This window comes from Hypanus sabinus, chromosome 26, assembly GCF_030144855.1.
Source record: "Hypanus sabinus isolate sHypSab1 chromosome 26, sHypSab1.hap1, whole genome shotgun sequence".
Lineage (NCBI taxonomy): Eukaryota > Metazoa > Chordata > Chondrichthyes > Myliobatiformes > Dasyatidae > Hypanus > Hypanus sabinus.
The window spans coordinates 14,653,012-14,673,655 of NC_082731.1; the positions used below are offsets into that span (position 1 = coordinate 14,653,012).

Below are 20,644 nucleotides of genomic sequence, written 5' to 3' on the forward strand. Positions count from 1 at the left end.
GCTCCTCCGCCAACGGTTTACAAACACTGCACAGATGTCGAAGGCTCAGACAGTGGCTAACGTTTTCCGCTTTGGATTGGCAATAACTAGCTTCTCTTTAGGAAGGCTTTGGGTTTCAGGGGGCTTGGTTACATTATTGTTACAGTGCCCCTCAAAACAAGTTGGAGCAATAATGGGCCGTGGAAGTTGCTCTTTCAGCGAGCTGTTAAAGATGCCCTGTGCAGGAAAGCACAGAGTCGACTGTACTTCCTCAGAAGGCTGGCTTCATTCAATGTTTATAGACAATAGACAATAGGTGCAGAAGTAGACCATTCGGCCCCTCGAGTCTGCACCGCCATTCTGAGATCATGGCTGATCATTCACTATCAATACCCAGTCCCTGCCTTGTCCCCATATCCCTTGATTCCCCTATCCATCAGATATCTATCTAGCTCCTTCTTGAAAGCATCCAGAGAATTGGCCTCCACTGTCTTCCGAGGCAGTGCATTCCACACCTGCACAACTCTCTGGGAGAAGAAGCTCTTCCTCAACTCTGTTTTAAATAACTGACCTCTTATTCTCAATCCATGCCCTCTGGTACTGGACTCTCCCAACATCTGGAACATATTTCCTGCCTCAATCCTATCAAATCCTTTAATTATCTTGTAGTGAGATGCTGAAGATGTTCTATCGGTCAGTTGTGGAGAGCACCCTCTTCTTTGTGGTGGCGTGCTGGGGAGGCAGCATTAAGAAGAGGGACGCTTCACGTCTTAATAAGCTGGTAAGGAAGGTGGGCTCTGTCGTGGGCACAGAACTGGAGAGTATGACATCGGTGGCAGAGCGGAGGGCGCTGAGTAGGCTACGGTCAATCATGGAAAACCCTGAACATCCTCTGCACAGCACCATCCAGAGACAGAGAAGCAGCTTCAGCGGCAGGTTGCTGTCAATGCAATGCTCCTCAGACAGGATGAAGAGATCATTACTCCCCAACGCCATTCGGCTCTACAATTCAACCACCGGGGCAATACAGGTTAAAGTGCCGGGGTTAGGACTGAGCTTAAGTTACCACTCAATGCACTTTAGTAAACTATTTAAGAACTTTTTAAAAGCTATTTATTAATGCTTTTTGGGAGGGTGATTTTAGATGCATATCATATTTATACTGAGTTAAATACTGTATGTAATTAGTTTTGCTACAATAAGTGTATGGGACACTGGAAAAATGTTGAATTTCCCCTTGGGGATGAATCAAGTATCTGTCTATCTATCTATCTATCTAAGTACCATTGCGGGGGGTAGTGGCAATTCGAAAGCCCCGTGGCACAGAACGCGACCTGTCGGGACGGCAGGAGGCAGAAACCGGAAGCGGTGTCCCGGGCATGCGCGGTGAAGCCCGGACGACCGAGACGGGAGCGGAGAGGACAGGGGGTTCGCTGCCTGCCGGGCTCCGTACCAGGTAGGAGCGCAATGCTGGGCCGAAGGCCAGAGGAGCAGCCCTAATTGGGGGGGGGGGGGGGGGAGAGAATCGGTGCGAACCGCAGCAACTCTCCTGGTCCCCGGCATCTTCCCCTTCGTCCCGGCCGGACTCGCCGTGTTGTCAGCGCCCGATTCAGTCCGCTGACCGGCTGGTCGGCCTTTGATGAAGCGGGTTATTTGTGTACCAGGGACGTCCTGCTCCAGCTGTCCGGGCCCAGGACAGATCGCACCTGGAGGGCTGAGACGAGGTGCTGTCTCTCAGCCGCGGGTATGGAGAGAGGTGGGAGGGGGCGCAGCGAAGGAGCGGAGGGTCCCCGGGTTGATGACGGGGATGGTGCATTTGTCCCGTGCGGAGACTTTAAACACGGTGGGCTGAAATTCCGTCAATTTCACAAGAGAGTGTATAGGAGCATAATTGTTGAGTCCGCTCGGCAGATTTATGTTATCGCTGTCCTCCTGGCTTCTCGCTCCTAATCCGCGTAACAATCAGAAACCGACCAATCTCTGCCCGAAGTACACCCGATGACTTGGACTGCACCGAATTCCTACTCTCTGGCTGAAGAAATCCCCCTTTATCCCAAGCTTGTGCCTTCCGATTCTGAAACCCCTCCTATCTGCCCGTATCCACCCCGTGTCCTGCCCATATCTCAGTATCCAGAAGCTTACACCTCCACCTGACCCCTCCCCCACCCCCACCCTCCTACAAGCTCCACCTCCACCACACCCTCATTCAGGCCTAGAGACATCAAAACATTCTCTCTAGCTGAAACCTTCATTGCTGGGGTCATCCATTTAACCTGTCCAACGAGCGGCGGCTCCCAATTCCGCCCATGTGACTGTCTACTACCCTGTACACCTTTGGGTGCAGGAGGAAACCCACACGGTTATGGGGGGAACGTACAGGCTACTCGCGGGCAGTGGTGCCAATTGAACCCGGGTCACTGGCGTGAACAGCTATCTAACCATGCCGTCCCAATCCTTGCCAACCAGCTCTGGGCCAGTGCACCTTTTCTCAATTACAGGGCCCAACGTTGCTCACAATATCCAAAAGTCATTTGACTGAAACCCTCCAAAGCCTCATCAGTGTATTTATTTGTTGTTTATTCACTGAGGTACAGCGTTGAGGATAGATTGATAGATTGGGGGAATGGGCAAAGAAGTGGCAAATGAATTACAATGACGGAAAGTGTACGGTCATGCACTTTGGTAGAAGAAATAAACGAGCTGACTATTATTTAAATGGGGAGAGAATTCAAAGTTCTAAGATGCAACAGGACTTGGGAATCCTCGTGCAGGTTACCCTTAAGGTTAACCTCCAAGTTGAGTTGGTGGTGAAGAAGGCAAATGCAATGTTGGCATTCATTTCTAGTGGAATAGAGTATAGGAGCAGGGATGTGATGTTGAGGCTCTATAAGGCACTGGTAAGACCTCACTTGGAATACTGTGTGCAGTTTTGAGTTCCTTATTTAAGAAAGGATGTGCTGACATTGGAGAGGGTTCAGAGAAGATTCACTAGAATGATTCCGGGAATGAGAGGGTTAACATATGAGGAACGTTTGACCGCTCTTGGTCTGTACTCCTTGGAGTTTAGAAGAATGAGGGGGGACCTCATAGAAACATTTCGAATGTTGAAAGGCATGGACAGAGTGGATGTGGCAAAGTTGTTTCCCATGGTGGGGGAGTCTAGTACGGGAGGGCATGACTTGAGGATTGAAGAGCGCCCATTCAGAACAGAGATGCGAAGAAATTTTTTTAGCCAGAGGGTGGTGAATCTGTGGAATTTGTTGCCACGGTGGGCAGTGGAGGCCAAGTCATTGGGTGTATTTAAGGCAGAGATTGATAGGTATCTGAGTAGTCAGGGCTTCAAAGGTTATGGTGAGAAGGCGGGGTAGTGGGACTAAATGGGAGAATGGATCAGCTCATGTTGAAATGGCGGAGCAGACTCGATGGGCCGAATGGCCAACTTCTGCTCCTTTGTCTTATGGTTGAGAATTGGTCTTTCAAACCACACAACCCCCCACCCCCCATTTAATCCTTACCTAATTACGGGACAATTTACCAATTAACCTACCAACCGGTACAACCTCGGACTGTGAGAGGTGGTCATTGGGAGAACATGTAAGCTCCTTACAGGCAGCGGCAGGAATTGAACCTGGGTCCCCGTACTGTAAAGCATTTTAGGGGCATTTAAGAAACTATTACATAGGCATATGGACGATAGAAATATGGAGAGTCACGTAGGAGTGAAGGGATAGATTAGGTTCAGAGGTTGGCACAACATTGTGGGCCGAAGGGCCTGTATGCTGTTCTATGAATACTCACAGGCAGCTGGAACAGATCCAGTTAAAGGCAAATGCTTCTTGACTTACACTGTCAGAAGAACTGACACTAAAGGTGGATTACAAGAGTTCAGTGGGGTCCGCCTTCCAAAAATCTAAATGAACGTTGGACAAGGTCCTGAGCATATTGGAGTATAAAAATATTATGGAGTATAAAACTTGTATCATTTGCTGTGCAACTAGTCAGTTTGCTATGCATGTACCCAATTTAGTAGAATGAAATCTTGGGAATGTAGAAGACAATGGTGTGTTAATGAAAGGTAGCTAAAGAAATGTAGATTAGAACATTGCTCAGTTCTGAGTTTATTATGAATGTACCCAATTTGGTAGGAGACTGAAGTCTTAAAAATGTAGAAGACAATGGTATGTTAATGAGAGGTAGCTAAGAGAAGTAGATTAGAACATGATTAAGCCAATTGATAGGAACAATAGGGACATGATGTATGTGTAGTACATGTAATATGCAACTATAGATCGATTACATATGCTAATACAACTGGACCAGGATTTTGCTATAAAAAATGCCATGTCCGAGGATCGGTGGGCAATCAGCGACTAGCTCAATGACTGTCTCAGCTTTGATTTGCAAATTAAAGTTTAACCCTTCTTGAAGAATCTTCTGCGTCTCCTGGTCATTTGCGAGGCACGAAAAACCACAACAAGCACAAGGTTAGTTGGAGTTCAGGCCCATGGAATTAAACTGCGTGGGGAAGCGGAAGGAAATCAGGCCGAGATCCTTCCGCATTTCCCTCTTCTGCAGTGTTTCTCCATTTTCATAATTGCCCATCTTTAGACTTCTCCTGTCAAAATATTGCAGAAGGCTGATTTCCATGGCATTTATGTTGTCATGACAATATTTAAACAATAAACTTGAACGTGGATATCCCTGCACTTTCCCACATTAAACTCCATTTGCCCAACTTTTTGCTCACTCAAGTCAGCCTCTCAGTTTTGAGTTACAGGGTCCAAACGCCCTCGGCCCAGCGTGCTGTCCAAACGTCCTCGGCCCAGCGTGCTGTCTCACCCACCATCAGCACATTTAAACCTCTTAACCCTTCTCCTCTTCTCCAGGTCGTGAACAAACCATGAACGATTGAGGGTGGAGATCAGATCTCTGAGGCACCGCGAGTTGCATCCTTCTAGCCTGTTGAATTTGACTTGTGCGATGACCTAAGGTCAAGGTCAAATATATTATCGAGGTACGTACACACTCGGGATTCATTTTCTTGCAGGCATTTGGGGAAAAGTAAAGAAATACAATAAAAGTTATAGAAAACTATACAAAAGAAGACTCAATTAGTTTGAATAAGACGGTAACTGGGGTCGAGGGCCAATATTTGTCCTGAACAATTACAGTCAGCCCTCCTTATCCGCGAGGGATTGTTTCCGGGATCCCTTATGGATACCAAAATTCGCGGATTTTGAATAAGTCCCTTATTCAACCTGTCTCAGTGCGGTGGACATTAGGACCCAGCGGAACCCCAGACCTTATTTAACCTGTCTCAGTGCGGTGGACATTAGGACCCAGCAGAAGGGAACTGAATCCGCAGTGTTGCTGTTCACAAAAATAACCACAATCATGATTGAAAATAAAGCGATCGGAAAGAGTTGAAACGCCATCGGTCATTGGAAAAGCGTTAGGCTACAGTCGGTCAACGATCGGAACAATTTTAAAGGATAAAGCGAGAAAGGCCCTGCCCCGATGAAAGCTACAATTATTACTAAGCAACACAGTGAATTAATTATTGGGTTTTGGGGTTTTTGATCCTCCACATCAACCCAGCACGGTGGAGAGCGCACTCGGGAACGATCTGTCACTGGATTGAACTCGGGAACTTCCCGAGCCCGGCGCTGAAACATATGTTCTTAAGTGTTTTATATGCATAGAAAGGTAAAATATATACTATATACTAAGACAAACGTTTGACTAACTGACGCTAAATAATACTGGATGTACCTGTTCCAACTTAGTAAGAGAACTTGCGATTTTTTTCGATACCAATCCACAATAACTCACACACATCCTCCCGTATACTTTAAATCATCTCTAGATTACTTATAATGCCTAATACAATGTAAATGCTATGTAAAATAGTTGTTATACTGCATAGCTTAGGGAATAATGACAAGAATAAAAGTCTGCACAACGTGCTGGGAGAGCACTTCCGAGTTTCCGCGATTCGCGGTTGGTTGAATCCGCGGATAAGGAGGGCCGACTGTACGCGTACCAGCTCTGTGCTGTGGTTGTTGGTCAGAGTACAACACGCAATAAAGATCATCATTCACACTGTGAGCAGTCTTGGGGCCCCTTATCTAAGAAAGGATGCACTGGCGTTAGAGAGGGTTACGAGAATGATCCCGGGAACGAAAGGGTTAACATATTAGGAGCATGTGATGGCTCTGGGCCTGAACTAGCTGGAGTTTAGAAGAATGAGGGGGATCACATGGAAACCTATTGGAAGGCCTGGAAAGAGCGGATATGGAGAGGATGCTTCCTGCGGAGCGGGTGGTGGGGTGGGGGGGGGGGGGGGAGACTCGGACTGGAGGGCACACCCTCAAAGTGGGCTGATGACTCTTGAGAACAGAGATAAGCAGAAATTTTCAGATGGAAATGCCAGAGAGTGCCGAATCGTTGCGAGAGACAGCTGTAGAGGGTATATTTGAAGCAGAGGTTGGGAGGTTCCCGGTTTGTCAGGACGTTAAATGTTAATGGGAGAAGGCAGAATAGTGGGGTTCAGAGGAATAATAAATTGGCCATAATTGAATAGCGTAGCAGACTCCATGAACCCAATGGCCTAATTCTGCTCCGATGTCTTATGGTTTTATTAGAAAGAATGAAGAATTATATAAGTTAAATGTTAAATATGGAATAAATTGTAGAAAAATACATAAATAGCAGCAAGTATTTGCATGCAGCGACTGTGGTAGTAGATGGGGGGGGGGGGCTAATTAGAATGGTTGATCGGATCAACTGCCCGGGGTTACAAACTTTACAGATGGCGTGCAGCTCTTGTTATGGTGATTTTCAGAAGGGAACCTTTGCGGAAGGAAGTTTGCTGGGTGAGTAGGAAGTAGATTTAAAGGCGGAAGAGCGGGATGACACAAAACCCAGAAAAGCAACGAAGTAAACCGTGGGCAACACGAGTGAATCTGCAGATGCTGGAAGTAAAGAAGAACAAGTAAACCATGGAGACCGGTTAGGCAGAGGAAGAGACAGGGTTAATGGATTCAGGGCGGGGAGCTTTGCAGAGGGCATGATGGAGCCATTCAGGAGCAGAGGAGGGGTCTGGGTGTGAAAGGGCATCATCACTGAAAAAAGTTGTGTTTGGAGGTGGAGTTGAGGATGGTGGTGTGGAATATGGAGGGTAAGGAAGATGAGATGTTCTTTTCTTTGGTGAAGATTGCTAATGGAGGTGGACAGCGCACAGCATCAAGCTCTGGCTCCCTCCCGCTTTTTCACCTTCGGTCTCTGAAGAAATCAGCAGGACGTTTGCAGTGGTGTGCCAGTCTTCATGTTGGAATGCCCCCCCCCCCCCCGGCCTCGTCTCAAATCTACTTTTCTTGGACGCTGCAGGGCAGTAGGGCAGTGGTTAGCGTGGTGCTTTACAGGGTTCGATTCCCGCTGCTCCCTGTACAGAGTTTGCACATGCTCTCTGTGACCACGTGGGTTTCCGCTGGGAGTCCGGCTTCCTCCCACAGACCTAAAATGTTCGGTGAGGGTTAGTACATCGCGGGCACCGGAAGCACAGTGACTTCTGCAAACGATGCATTTCACTATGTTTTGGCGTACATGTGACAAAGAAAGCTCATCTTTAAAACATTACATAGTACTGTAATAAATTCCATCATGAATGAGGCAAGCTTGATATCAGCAATGGAAATGGACTCGGACAGTCAGAAAAAAACATGGGAATTGGGGCTGGATGAGTGGAAGGAAGTGGAATTCAGAAGAATGAGAGGGAATCTTCCAGAAATATGGAAGGGATAGATAAGATCGAGGCAGCAACGTTGTATTGTTAAGTCTAGGGAATAGCCGCAAGGTTTCGTGGGAATAGATTTAGCTGGAAATGAGGAGAAATTGCTTTTCCCAGAGAGTAGTGGAATTCTCTGCCCAGGGAAGCAGTAGAGGCTGCCTCGTTAAATATATTTAAGATACATTTCAGTAGATTTAGGCATAGCAGGAGAATTAAGGGTTGTGGGGAACAGGCAGGAAGTTTGAGCTGAGTCCAGGGGCAGATCGGCCATGATCTTATTGAAAGGTGGAGCAGGCTCGGTGGGTCAGATGGCCTTATCTTACTCCAATCTCTTATGTTCCTACGCAAGTGTAGGAACGGGAGCAGTGAGTGGAAGGGAGAATGGGAAACACTTCCAGTGCGCCATCAGGGTTTCTGAATGATCAGGTTTCAGATTACTGGAGGTTTCTTTGATATCAACCCCACATTTCCGCCAGCCCTTTCATGCCGTTTTCTGTTTTGAAGCCACTTCACGGGATTTCCACGATGGAGGATTCACAGACAGGAAGCTCACGCCAAACAGTGCGTCAGGGCCTGGCGGAGATGCCCGATTCACCTGCACGTCATCGACCTTGGAAAGGGGAAGCCAAAGCCTCCGCCCGCAGCGGGAAGGAGCCGTTCCCGTGTTCAGAGTGTGGCCGAGGCTTCGCCCGAGCATCCGCACTGTCGAGACACCAGCGCAGCCACAGAGGTACATTGTTATTTCTCTGACCCTTGGGGTTCTTCCCGGGGTCAAGAGAGGCGTTAATTCTTAACGATCGTTCATTTTAAAGTTTAAACAAACAAACACATACTGAGCAAACTAAGTAAAGAGTTGAGAAACAGAGATAAATGAAAGGCAAGGAAGGTGAAGATAAAAAGGGTAACAAGAGAAGATGGCGCCTCTAAAGAATCCATCAACTCTATAATCAAGATAAGAGAAATTCCTTAGATAAAATAAATAAATTACAATTACATCGCATGGGTCATGCGCTAACACTTAGCCAATGAAAAATGAGAAAGGTGAATAAATAGTCAGTTCAGCTGCTATACTGCTTTCTGCCTGCAGGTGGAGATGAACCACCACATACTGTGAAAAATACAGGCTCCCCCCCACCCCCCCAACGCTATCGGAAGGTAGAGAGTTCCTATGAAACCGTTTGTAACCCGACTGTCGTAAAGCGAAGAAGCAATTGCCATTAACTTATACGGGAAAAATTTTTGAGTGTTCCCAGATCCAAAAAAATAACCTACCAAATCATACCAAGTAACCAATAAAACCTAAAATAACACTAACATATAGTAAAAGTGAGAATGATATGGTAAATATACAGCCTATGTAAGGTAGAAATATTGTATTTACGGTGTAGTTTCACTTATCAAAATCGGGAAGACAGTGAGCCAAAGTCGATTCGGAGAAAAATAATCGGCACGTACACACACGCATGCGCAAACAACTGCCCGCAAAAGGCTTCACGGTCATTGTAGTCTTTCCTGGGGTAAACACGCGTATAAAGCGGGCGTCTTTTCTTCGTAAAAGCGAAAATCCTCTTTCGTTAGCAAAAGCAGGTACTAATGTAGGTCTTTCGTAACAGCCAGCTGTCGTAAAGCCAACGTTCGAAAAACGGGGGACACCTGTACTTGAATTTGTTAAAAAGTGCAAATGATAAAACTACAACTTTGGTATTACTTTAATTCATCTAATAACTTATAAAAGGTATTAAAATACAGTGGTTTCTGACAGGTGTGAAGCCCTGGAAATGCGGGGACTGCGGGAAGGGATTCAACTATGCTTCTCAGCTGGAAATTCATTGCCATCGCCACACCAGGGAGCAGCCGTGGAAATGCGGGGACTGTGGGAAGGGATTCAGTTATCCGTCCCAGCTGGAAATCCACCGCCGCAGTCACACCGGGGAGCGGCCGTTCACCTGCGCGGAGTGTGGGATGGGATTCACCCACTCGTCCAGTCTCCTCACACACCAGCGCGTTCACAGTGCCGAGAGGCCGTTCACCTGCTCCGAATGCGGGAGGGGGTTCACGCGCTCCTGCCACCTTCTCAGGCATCGCCAAGTTCACGTCGGGGAGAAACTGTTCACGTGCTCCATGTGCGGGAAGAGGTTCACGCAGTCGTCCTGCCTCCTCAGGCACCAGCGGGTCCACACCGGCGAGAAGCCCTTCACCTGCGTCCTGTGCGGGAAGGCCTTCAGCCAGACCTTCAACCTGCACGCTCACCAGCGGGTCCACACCGGCGAGCGGCCCTTCACCTGCTTCACCTGCGGCAAGGGCTTCACTCAGTCATCCAACCTGCTCACGCACCAGCGAGTGCACACCGGGGAGCGGCCGTTCACCTGTGCCGACTGTGGGAAGGGCTTCGGTGGGCTGTCGAGTCTGCGGAAACACCGACTAATCCACAAGTGACCGCGGGCGCTGGTCTAGTCCAGGTGCACTCTCACCTGGGTTGTTCCTGCTGACACTCACAGCCAGCTCAACTGGACTAGAGCTGAAGTGTTTTAGATACCTGTCAATTAAATCAGCTTGACATTTGTCACGCACTTCGTCTGTTTGATATCTAGGACTGTCTTCAGTGGAAATATCAAGTCAAGTCACTTTTATTGTCATTTCGACCATAACTGCTGGTACAGTACACAGTAAAAATGAGACGACGTTTTTCAGGACCATGGTGTTACATGACTCAGTACAAAAACTAGACTGAACTACATTAAAAAAACACAGAGAAAACTACACTAGACTACAGACCTACACTGGACTGCATAAACTGCACAAAAACAATGCAGGCATTACAATAAATAATAAACAGGACAATAGGGTAGTAAGGTGTCAGTCCAGACTCAGGGTATTGAGGAGTCTGATAGCTTGGGGGAAGAAACTGTTACATAGTCTGGTCGTGAGAGCCCGAATGTTTCGGAGCCTTTTCCCAGACCGCAGGAGGGCGAAGAGTTTGTATGAGGGGTGCTTGGGGTCCTTCATAATGCTGTTTCCTTTGCGGATGCAGCGTGTAGTGTAAATGTCCGTGATGGCGGGAAAAGAGACCCTGATGATCTTCTCAGCTGACCTCACTATCCGCTGCAGGGTCTTGCGATCCGAGATGGTGCAATTTCCGAACCAGGCAGTGATGCAGCTGCTCAGGATGCTCTCAATACAGCCCCTGTAGAATGTGATGAGGATGGGGGATGGGAGATGGACTTTCCTCAGCCTTCACAGAAAGTAGAGACGCTGCTGGGCTTTCTTTGCTATGGAGCTGGTGTTGAGGGACCAGGTGAGATTCTCCGCCAGGTGAACACCAAGAAATTTGGTGCTCTTAACGATCTCTACCGAGGAGCCATCGATGTTCAGCGGGGAGTGGTTGTTCCGTGCCCTCCTGAAGTCAACAACCATCTCTTTTGTTTTGTTCCCATTCAGAGTCAGGTTGTTGGCTCTGCACCAGTCCGTTAGCCGCTGCACCTCCTCTCTGTAAGCTGACTCGTCGTTCTTGCTGATGAGACCCACCATGGTCGTGTCATCGGCGAACTTGATGATGTGGTTCGAGCTGTGTGTTGCAGCACAATAGTGGGTCAGCAGAGTGAACAGCAGTGGACTGAGCACACAGCCCTGGGGACCCCCGTGCTCAGTGTGATGGTGTTGGAGATGCTGCTCCCGATCCGGACTGACTGAGGTCTCCCAGTCAGGAAGTCTAGGATCCAGTTGCAGAGGGAGGTGTTCAGGCCCAGTAGGCTCAGCTTTCCAGTTAGTTTCTGAGGGATGATTGTGTTGAATGCTGAACTGAAGTCTATGAACAGCATCCGAACATACGTGTATTCTTTGTCCAGGTGGGTTAGGGCCAGGTGGAGGGTGATGGCAATGGCGTCGTCTGTTGAGAGGTTGGTACGGTATGCAAACTACAGGGGGTCCAGTGAGGGGGGGGGGGCAGCCGGGTCTTGATATACCTCATGACAATTGGGGGTTATATCAGCCACGGGCAACACCTACAAAGTGCTGGGCAAGTTCTGCAGATTGGGTAGCATCCATGGAGGGAAATGATAGAGTCCTGATGAAGGGTCTCGGCCTGAAGTAACACCTCTGCTTATTCCCCTCCATAGACGCTGCCTGACCTGCACAGTTCCTCCAGAATTCTGTGGGTGTTGCTCCAGATTTCCAGCAGCTGTAGTTTCCTTTGTGCCTTAGTGTCGCCAGGGGTGTAGCTTATTGCAGCGTTGGAGACCGTTCAGCCCATCGGGCCAGTGCTAGCTCCCAGCAGAATGACCCATATTGGTCCCATTCCACTGCACAGTATCCCTGCAACTTTCTCACATGCTCTTCACCTCCTGTTTGATCCTTTCTGCCACTCACCTACGCTCAGGAGATTTTGAGGATATCAGTTAACTTCCTGGCATAACTTTGGGTCAATGGGAAGGAACTGGAGGACTGCTGGGGGCTGGGATGGCAGGGGGTGGGCAGTGAAATTATTGCTATCATTGCAGAGAACATGCACAGATCAGGATTGAAGTTGGATTCAAGGAAAATTACAGCAGAGTACAGGCCCTTCACCCCTTGATGTCGTGCTAACCTTTATAAACCCATTCTACGATCAGTAAACCCTTCCAACACAGCCCATAGCCCTCAATTCTTATTACATCCAGGCAGCTACCTAATAGACTCTTAAATGCTCCGTTTTCAGGGGTTCCCAGCCTGGGGTCCACTGACCCCTCGGTTAATGGTAAGGCTCCATGGCATAAAATAGGTTGTGAACCCCTGCCCTATTGTGTCAGCCTTTACCAGCACGCCCAGCGGCCGGCACCTGCCCCGAACTTTCTTCACTTGATGTCATCAGGTATTGGCTGTAGTCTCCCTGGGGAGTAAGGTGCTGGCTACCCCCTCTGAGATTTGAGGGTCAGCAGCTCTGATGTCAGTATATCTGTGACATTAAAGGCAACTAATAGAACGGGAAGAGAGGCAGTGTGGGGAACAGTACAGTACGTTATCATATAGAAACTTAGAAAATCTACAGCACAATACAGGCCCTTCAGCCCACAAAGTTGTGCCGAACATGTCCCTACCTTAGAAATTACTGGGCTTACCCATAGCCCTCTATTTTTCTAAGCTCCATCTACCTATCTAGAAGTCTCTTAAAAGACCCTATCGTATCCACCTCCACCACCGTTGCCGGCAGCCCATTCCACACACTCACCACTCTCTGAGTAAAAAACTTACCCCTGACATCTCCTCTGTACCTACTCCCCAGCTCCTTAAACCTGTGTCCTCTTGTGGCAACCATTTCAGCCCTGGGAAAAAGCCTCTGACTATCCACATGATCAATGCCTCTCATCATCTTATACACCTCTATCAGGTCACCTCTCATCCTCCGTCGCTCCAAGGAGAAAAGGCTGAGTTCACTCAACCTGTTTTCATAAGGCATGCTCCCTAATCCAGGCAATATCCTTGTAAATCTCCTCTGCACCCTTTCTATGGCTTCCACATCCTTCCTGTAGTGAGGCGACCAGAACTGAGCACAGAACTCCAAGTGGGGTCTGACCAGGGTCCTATATAGCTGCAATATTACCTCTCGGCTCCCAAATTCAATTCTGGTAAATTTCTTCCTCTTCAATCTTTGTCTGCTAGTATATAGTTCGAGCAGTGTTCCAGTGGAAGGAGGGACAGGGGCGGAAAGATAAGGGAACCTTGGATGTACAGGGAGGTGATGAATTTAGTTAAGATAAAAAAGCTATGCAAAGTTTCGAGCATTGGGATCAAATGGAGCACATGTGGATTATAATGAAACCAGAAAAGAACTAGAGAAGGGAATTAGGAAAGCCAGGAGGGGCCTTGGCAAGTAGGAATAATGTGAATTCCAAGGCATTCTATACATAGATCAAGAGCAAACGGATAACTCGGGGGAGGGAGGGACCGTCAAGGATAAAGAGGGTAACATTTGCTTGAATGCAGAAAATATGAGTGAAGTACTTAATGAGTACTTTGCTTCAGTACTTACCAAGGAAAAGGACATGGGGGACCAGGAGATCAGTGTTGTGTGTATAAATACATCAGGACATTCAGAGATCAAGGGGAAGTGTTGGGCCTCCTACGGAGCGCTAAGGTGGATAAGTCCCCAGGGCCTGATGGGATTTATCTCAAGTTATTGAAGAAAGCAAGAGATGAGATTGCTGGGGCCTTGACCAGTCTCCTCGTGTCATCTCTAGGCTCAGGCGAAGCCCCAGACGACTAAAGAGTGGCTAATGTCGCAGCTCTATTTGAGAAGGGAACAAGAGAAAATCTTGGGAGCTATAGACCGGTGAGTTTTACATTCGTTGTAGAGGATTTGCTGGAGAAAATTCTTAGGGGATAGATGAGCGTCTGGAAACCCATGACCTAATTAGAGAGAGCCAACATGGCTTTGTGCAGGTCAGATTGGGTCTTACAAAATTGACTGAGTTTTTTTGACAAGGTGATGAGAGAGGCTGATGAGGGTAGGGCAGAGGATTTCAGTAAGATGTATGACAAGGTCCCCCATGGGAGGCTAATCCAGAAGATTAAGATGCATGGGATTCACGGTGAATTGACTGCATTCAGAACTGGCGTGCGCACAGAGGACAAGGATAGTGGCTGAAGGAAGTTATTCAAACTGGAGGTCTCTAATTAGTGGTGTTCCACAGGGATCTGTGCTGGGACCCCTGCTGTTTGTGACGTATATAAATGGGTGGAAATGTAGATGGGTGGGTTGGTAAATTTGTGGATGATACTAAGATTGGTGGATTTGTGGATAGTGTAGAATACAATGTAATGTAGATCAGTTGCAGATATGGGCCGAGAAATGGCAGGTGGAGTTTAACCCAGATAAATGTGAGGTGTTGCACCTTGGTAGGGCAAAAGCAAGGAGACGGTACACTCTTAAGGGCAAGATCATTAACAGTGTTGCTGAGCAGAGATCTAGGGATCCAAGTTCATAGCTCCTTGAACCCGGCTACGTAGGGTGGGTATGAAGGCTTATGACATGCTTGCTTTTATTAGTCGAGGCACTGAGTTCAAAGGTCAAGAGGTTATGTTGCGACTTTGTAGAATTCTGGCCTCTTCGGGAGTATTGCATACAGCTGTGGTCACCCCACTATAGGAAGGATGTTGAGGCTTTGGAGGGGGTGCAGAAGAGGTTTACCAGGATGTTGTTTGGTTTAGAGGGCATGTGCTATCATGAGAAGCTGAAAAAACTTGGGTTGTTTTCTTTGGAGCAGCGGAGTATAGGGAATTATAGAAGCATGAGAGGGGACCTGGCCAAAGTTGATTGCAAGGGGACACTAGCAGGAATGATGGCAGAGCTGGAGTACCTGGGAGCAATTCAGAAGGTGCAGGATAGATACATCCCAAAGAAGAAGTATTCTGAAATCATGATGACACAAGGGAAGTCAAAGCCAACACTAAAGCTAAGGAGGGGCAAGAATTAGAGCAACATTTAATGGGAAGTTAGAGGACTGGGAAGCTTTTAGAAGGTAAAAAGGCACAAGAAGGGAAAAGCTGAAGTATAAAGGTATGCTAGCCAATAATATCAAAGAAGATTCCAAAAGTATTCTCAGATACATAAAGAGTAAAAGGGAAGCTCGAGTAGCTATTGGACCACAGGAAAATAATGCTGGAGAGGTTGTAATTGGGGACAAACTGAATAAGTACTTTGCATCATTGTGGAAGACACCAGCAGAATACCAAAAGTTCAAGCGTGTCAGGGACAGAAGTGAGTGCAGTTGCTGTCACCAAGGAGAACGACGTGCCTGGGAACCTGGAAGGTCTGAAGTTAGAGAAGTCATCTGGACCAGATGGACTATGCTCCAGGATTTTGAAAGAGGAGGCATTGGTAATGATCTTTCAAGAGTTACTAGATTCTGGCATGGTTCCAGAGGACTGAAAAATAGCAAAAGTCATTCCACTCTTCAAGAAGGGAGGGAGACAGAAGAAAGGAAATTATAGGCCAACTAGTCTGAGCTCAGTGGTTGGTAAGATGTTGGAGTCATTTGATAAGGATGAGGTTTGGAGGTACTTGCGGGAACAGGGTAAAGTCAGCACGTTCCCTCAAGAAAATCTTGCCTGACAGAATTGTTTGGAGAAATGGCAAGCAGGACAGACAAAGGAGAATAGGTGGAAGTTGCTTGACAGATCTGTTGGTATTCTTTGGAGGAATAGCAAGCAGGACAGACAAAGGAGAATAGGTGGCAGTTGTGTACTTGGATTTTTGGAAGGTGCCACACACGAGGCTGCTCAGCAAGATAAGAGCCCACGGTACTACAGGAAAGATACTAGCATGGGTAGATGATTAGCTGATTGGCAGGAAGGAATAAAGGGAGCCTTTTGTGATTGGCTGGTGGTGACTAATTGTGTTCTACAGGGGTCTGTGTTGGAACCGCTTCTTTTTACATTGTGACAATGATTTAGATGATGGGCTGATGGCTTTATGGCCAAGTTTTCAGACAATATGAAGGTAGTGTTCGGGATGCAGGGGGGCTGCAGAAGGACAAGGAGAATGGCTAAAGGTTAATTCCATCAGTCTATTGCACGCATACATACACATGTACATATTTGCCGTTAAAATAGTTACTGTAGGTGGGAGCTTCGATTTGTAATCCCTCCACCTGCAGGCACCACTGACCTCATTTAATAAAGCACTGGATTAGTTGCAAAGGAAGTGCTTTGACTGCACTGGCCATGATCAAACTGAATTGTACACTCTATACACAGCCATGTATTGCCAACTCCTATCTGTGTCTTTAATATTGCTCCGTGATTTTTGATACAAGTAAGTTTGATAGTGATGTATTTCGGAATGTCCAACCACTGTTGGACTTCTACTATGAATGGCAAGTCACTACAGAGTACAATGGTAAAGAGGGACCCTGGAGTGTAAGCGTGAAGATTGTTGAATGCAGCGTCGCAGGCAAACAGTGTGGTGAAGAAAACTATTTAGCACGCTGGCCCTCATCAGCTGAGGAGTGCGGACGTTGGGTTGCAGTTGCTTTAGTGAACAGCGTACAGTTTTCGTCACCCTGTTACAGGAAAGGTGCGATTGAACTGGAAAGGGTGTAGAAGAGGTTCATGAGGATGTTGCCAAGATTAGAGAGCCTGAGTTATAAGGAGACTTTGGCCAGGCTTGGCCTTCATTCCTTGGAATGAAGGAGAACAAGGGACGACCATTCAGAAATGTTTATAATTATGAGGGGCTTCAGTAACAGACTTTCCCCGTGGGTATGGGAGTCCAGAACTAGAGAGCGTAGAGTGAGGGTGAGAGAGGGAAGGCTGAAACTGTGTCTGAGAGTTATTTTATCCACACGGGGTGATTGAGTATATGGACAAGCTGCCAGAGGACTGGGCTGATTAGTATAATTTAAGATGCATTAAGGTACATGGAGGGAAAGCCCAATTCTGGGATTAACTGGGTGGCCAACGTGGTCATCATGGACTTGTTGGGCCGAAGGGCCTACATGCCTATTGTACTGTTCTCTCACTTAGAAGTGGGTCATTCTCCTCCCAGGAAAGCAGCAGCAAAATCAAAATTAAAACACGTTTTGTTCGAACGAGCTGAGAATGACAAGTTCTTTGTCCAGTACGTTTCCTGCCAGGTGGACAAGCGGAAAGGCCCCAGTTTAAGCAGCTTGTTCATTTCCAGTTTTCTCCACTAACACAATCAGAAAGACTTGAATAGGTTTGATTTTCATAGATGTGTTTGAAAGACCGTGTCCAAGTGTAGTACCTTACTTTATTATGGAGAGCCACGCGCATTTTTACTGTGACCAACTAAATTAAACAGGGCGCTTTATTGGAGCAAAGTTTTGTCAAGTGGACCAACACACAAAATTCTGGCAGATCTCTCAGCAGGAGAGGCAGCAGCTATGGAGGCAAATGTAAAGTCAACATTTTGGCTGAGATCCTTCGTCATCTATTGTTAACGAATGAAGAGCGTTTGATGGCTCTGGGACTGTACTCACTGGAGTTTAGAAGAACGGGGGGGGGGGGGATCTGATTGAAACCTATTGAATACTGAAAGGCCTAGATAGAGTTGACATGGAGGATATGTTTCCTACAGTGGAGTCTAGGACCAGAGGGAACAGCCTCAAAATACAGGGCATTCCTTTAGATTAGAGATGAGGAGGGATTTCTTTAGCCAGAGGGTGGTGAGTAAATTGAATTCATTACCACAGACGGCTGTGGAGGTCAAACCAAAGGGTGTATTTAAAGTGGAGGTTGATAGGCTCTTGATTAGTAAGGGTTTGAAAGGTTGCACGGAGGAGGCGGGAGAGTGGGATTGAGAGGGATAATAAATAAGCCACGATGGAGCAGACACGATGGGCCGAATGGTCTAATTCTGCTCCTGTGTCTGAAGGCTAACTGAGGGGGATCTACACTATGAACTGTATACCATGTGTACCGCAGAGTTGGGAGTATCGAGCTGGAGCCGATGTACGTGAGAGAGGAGAGGTGTCAGGGTAGAATGGGAGAGGTGACAATGCTCCGAGAGCTGGGGTCGGCAGACCGGGTTGAACAGGGCTCGCTCCCTCATGTGAAGCGTGTGCGCCAGGGAAACGTCAGTCAGTGGCGGGGCTCCTACCCGATGTCAAGCTCCGAGAACGGATCTTGACCCATTGCGTTCACTGGTTTACGCTGCTGTCCAACTCTCCCGTGCCTCCAAGCCTAACGTCGTGACTGTGGGAAGCACTACAGGAATCAGTGATTGGATGAAATACCAAGGGGTTGGGGGGCGTACAGGGTAGTGTAATCTCTTTCCACTGGCAGTTGTAAGAATGGAGTTCAATTCTCTCTGCTGCGTATGGTACAGGGACGTTCTCCCCACAACCACATGCGTACCCCACTACAGTTCCGGGTTCCTCCCACATCCGTTCTCCCCTTGACTACACGCGTTTCCTCCTGTTGCTTCGGTTTCCTCCCACGCTCCGAAGACGTACGGTTAGGGTCAGCGGGTTGTGGGCGTGCTACGTTGGCGCCGGAGACGAGCCGACTCTTGCCCCCAGCTCAACCCCTGCTGATTTAGTTGATGCAAACAATACATTTCACTGTGTGTTACAGGGCGCTAAGAAAGCTGATCTTCTGTACCCGCCAGCTGACGCTGCAGAGGGTCCCACGCATTCCTGCAGCTCGAATTGGAGGAGATGTGGACTCGACTACATCTTGCAGACATTCCTGCCATAGAGGGAGTACAGAGAAGGTTCACCAGATTGATTCCTGGGATGGCAGGACTTTCATATGAAGAAAGACTGGATCGACTAGGCTTATACTTGCTGGAATTTAGAAGATTGAGGGGGGATCTTATTGAAACGTATAAAATTCTAAAGGGATTGGACAGGCTAGATGCAGGAAGATTGTTCCCGATGTTGGGGAAGTCCAGAACGAGGGGTCACAGTTTAAGGATAAAGGGACCGAGATGAGGAAAAACTTCTTCACACAGAGAGTGGTGAATCTGTGGAATTCTCTGCCATAGGAAACAGTTGAGGCCGGTTCATTGGCTATATTTAAGAGGGAGTTAGATATGGCTAAGGGAAATCCCATTCCCCAACTAACTTTCATTGGAACTTACTCTCTCGCCCCATAATCTCAATGACTTCAGCCAGATCCTCACACACCTTTTAATCAGGGAGAATTTATAATGACCAATTCATGTACTGGCCTACGTGGCAAGACGTTGGGGCACCCGGAAGAAACCCACAGTTACAGGGAGATGGTGCAGACAGATTACCCATAATAAACGCACAACACAGACAGACAGCAAATAGTTACCCGACTCCAGCAGCGACGGTTCCATATCCAGGCAGATTAATGCAACTAGAGCCACGTCTTTTCAAACCCCGGGACATCAGGTTTCAGCTACAGGAGGCGTCCCTGGTTTTACTCCTTCCTGTTTCTCCAGTGTCTGATTGTTTCACTAACAAACATGGAGCTTACAAAAACAGAGGGCTATGGGCAAAGCCTAGGTAGTTCTAAGCTAGGGACATGTCCAGCACAGCTTTGTGGGCCGAAGGGCCTGTATTGTGCTGTATGTTTTCTATGTTTCTATTAAGATCCTTCCTGCCTTTAGATCTTAGCCACCCCTCCATTACTCGCCCCATCATGGACACTGCCTTAGTTCTCCCCATTGCCTCCCCCCTGCAAAGGAAAGCACACCTGTATTCCCACTTCTGACAGAAAGATCGTTGACCTAAAAAGCGACAACTCCCTCCCTCTCTCCAGCGTGGCCGCCTGACTTCTCAAGTCAGCACAACACAGAAAGAGGTCCCTCAGCCAACCGAGTCCGTGGCGAACTATTACTCCGCCTAGTCCCATCGACCCGCACCTCCCTATCCCTCCATCCACGGACATTGAACCTTCTCTTCAATGTTGAAATTGGACCCACATCCACTGGCTCGTTCCACACTCTCACTGCTCTCTAAGTGAAGAAATCCCCTCTCGGGTTCCCCGCAAGTATTTCACCTTTCACCCTTAACCTGGCTCTAGTCTCACCCAACTGCTTGCATCTGCACCTTTCATGGTTTTGCATTCCTCTATCAAATCTCTCCTCATTCTTCTACTGAAGTCCTATCCCATTCCGCTTTTCCCCGTTAACCCAGGTCCTCAGATCCCAGCAGTCCTCGTAAAAGTTCTTGCACCCTTGTCCCTGGCACTTCCTGTTATGGCGACAGTGCGGGGGCATCCATGAACTTGGGAGATGAGGCGAAGGATCAAGAAGAGAGTAGAACCACAGAACATTACAGCACAGAAGCAGGCCTTTTGGCCCTTCTTGGCTGTGCCGAACCATTTCTCTGCCTAGTCCCACCGACCTGCACCCGGCCCATATCCCTCCATACCCCTCTCATCCATGTACCTGCCCAAGTTTTTCTT

General features: G+C 47.7%; 1 protein-coding gene across 1 annotated transcript in view; it reads left to right on the forward strand.

The window, feature by feature from the left end:
- Nucleotides 1–1,351: 1,351 nt before the first annotated feature.
- Nucleotides 1,352–20,644, forward strand: part of LOC132381584 (zinc finger protein 420-like) — a 43,201-nt gene continuing 23,908 nt past the window's right edge. The window contains exons 1-5 of the mRNA XM_059951078.1: nucleotides 1,352–1,435; nucleotides 4,866–4,993; nucleotides 8,273–8,498; nucleotides 9,531–10,200; nucleotides 15,458–15,620. Coding sequence (XP_059807061.1) covers nucleotides 8,294–8,498; nucleotides 9,531–10,200; nucleotides 15,458–15,620 — 1,038 coding nt within the window. The 5' untranslated portion in view covers nucleotides 1,352–1,435; nucleotides 4,866–4,993; nucleotides 8,273–8,293. The remainder of the gene's footprint in view (nucleotides 1,436–4,865; nucleotides 4,994–8,272; nucleotides 8,499–9,530; nucleotides 10,201–15,457; nucleotides 15,621–20,644) is intronic.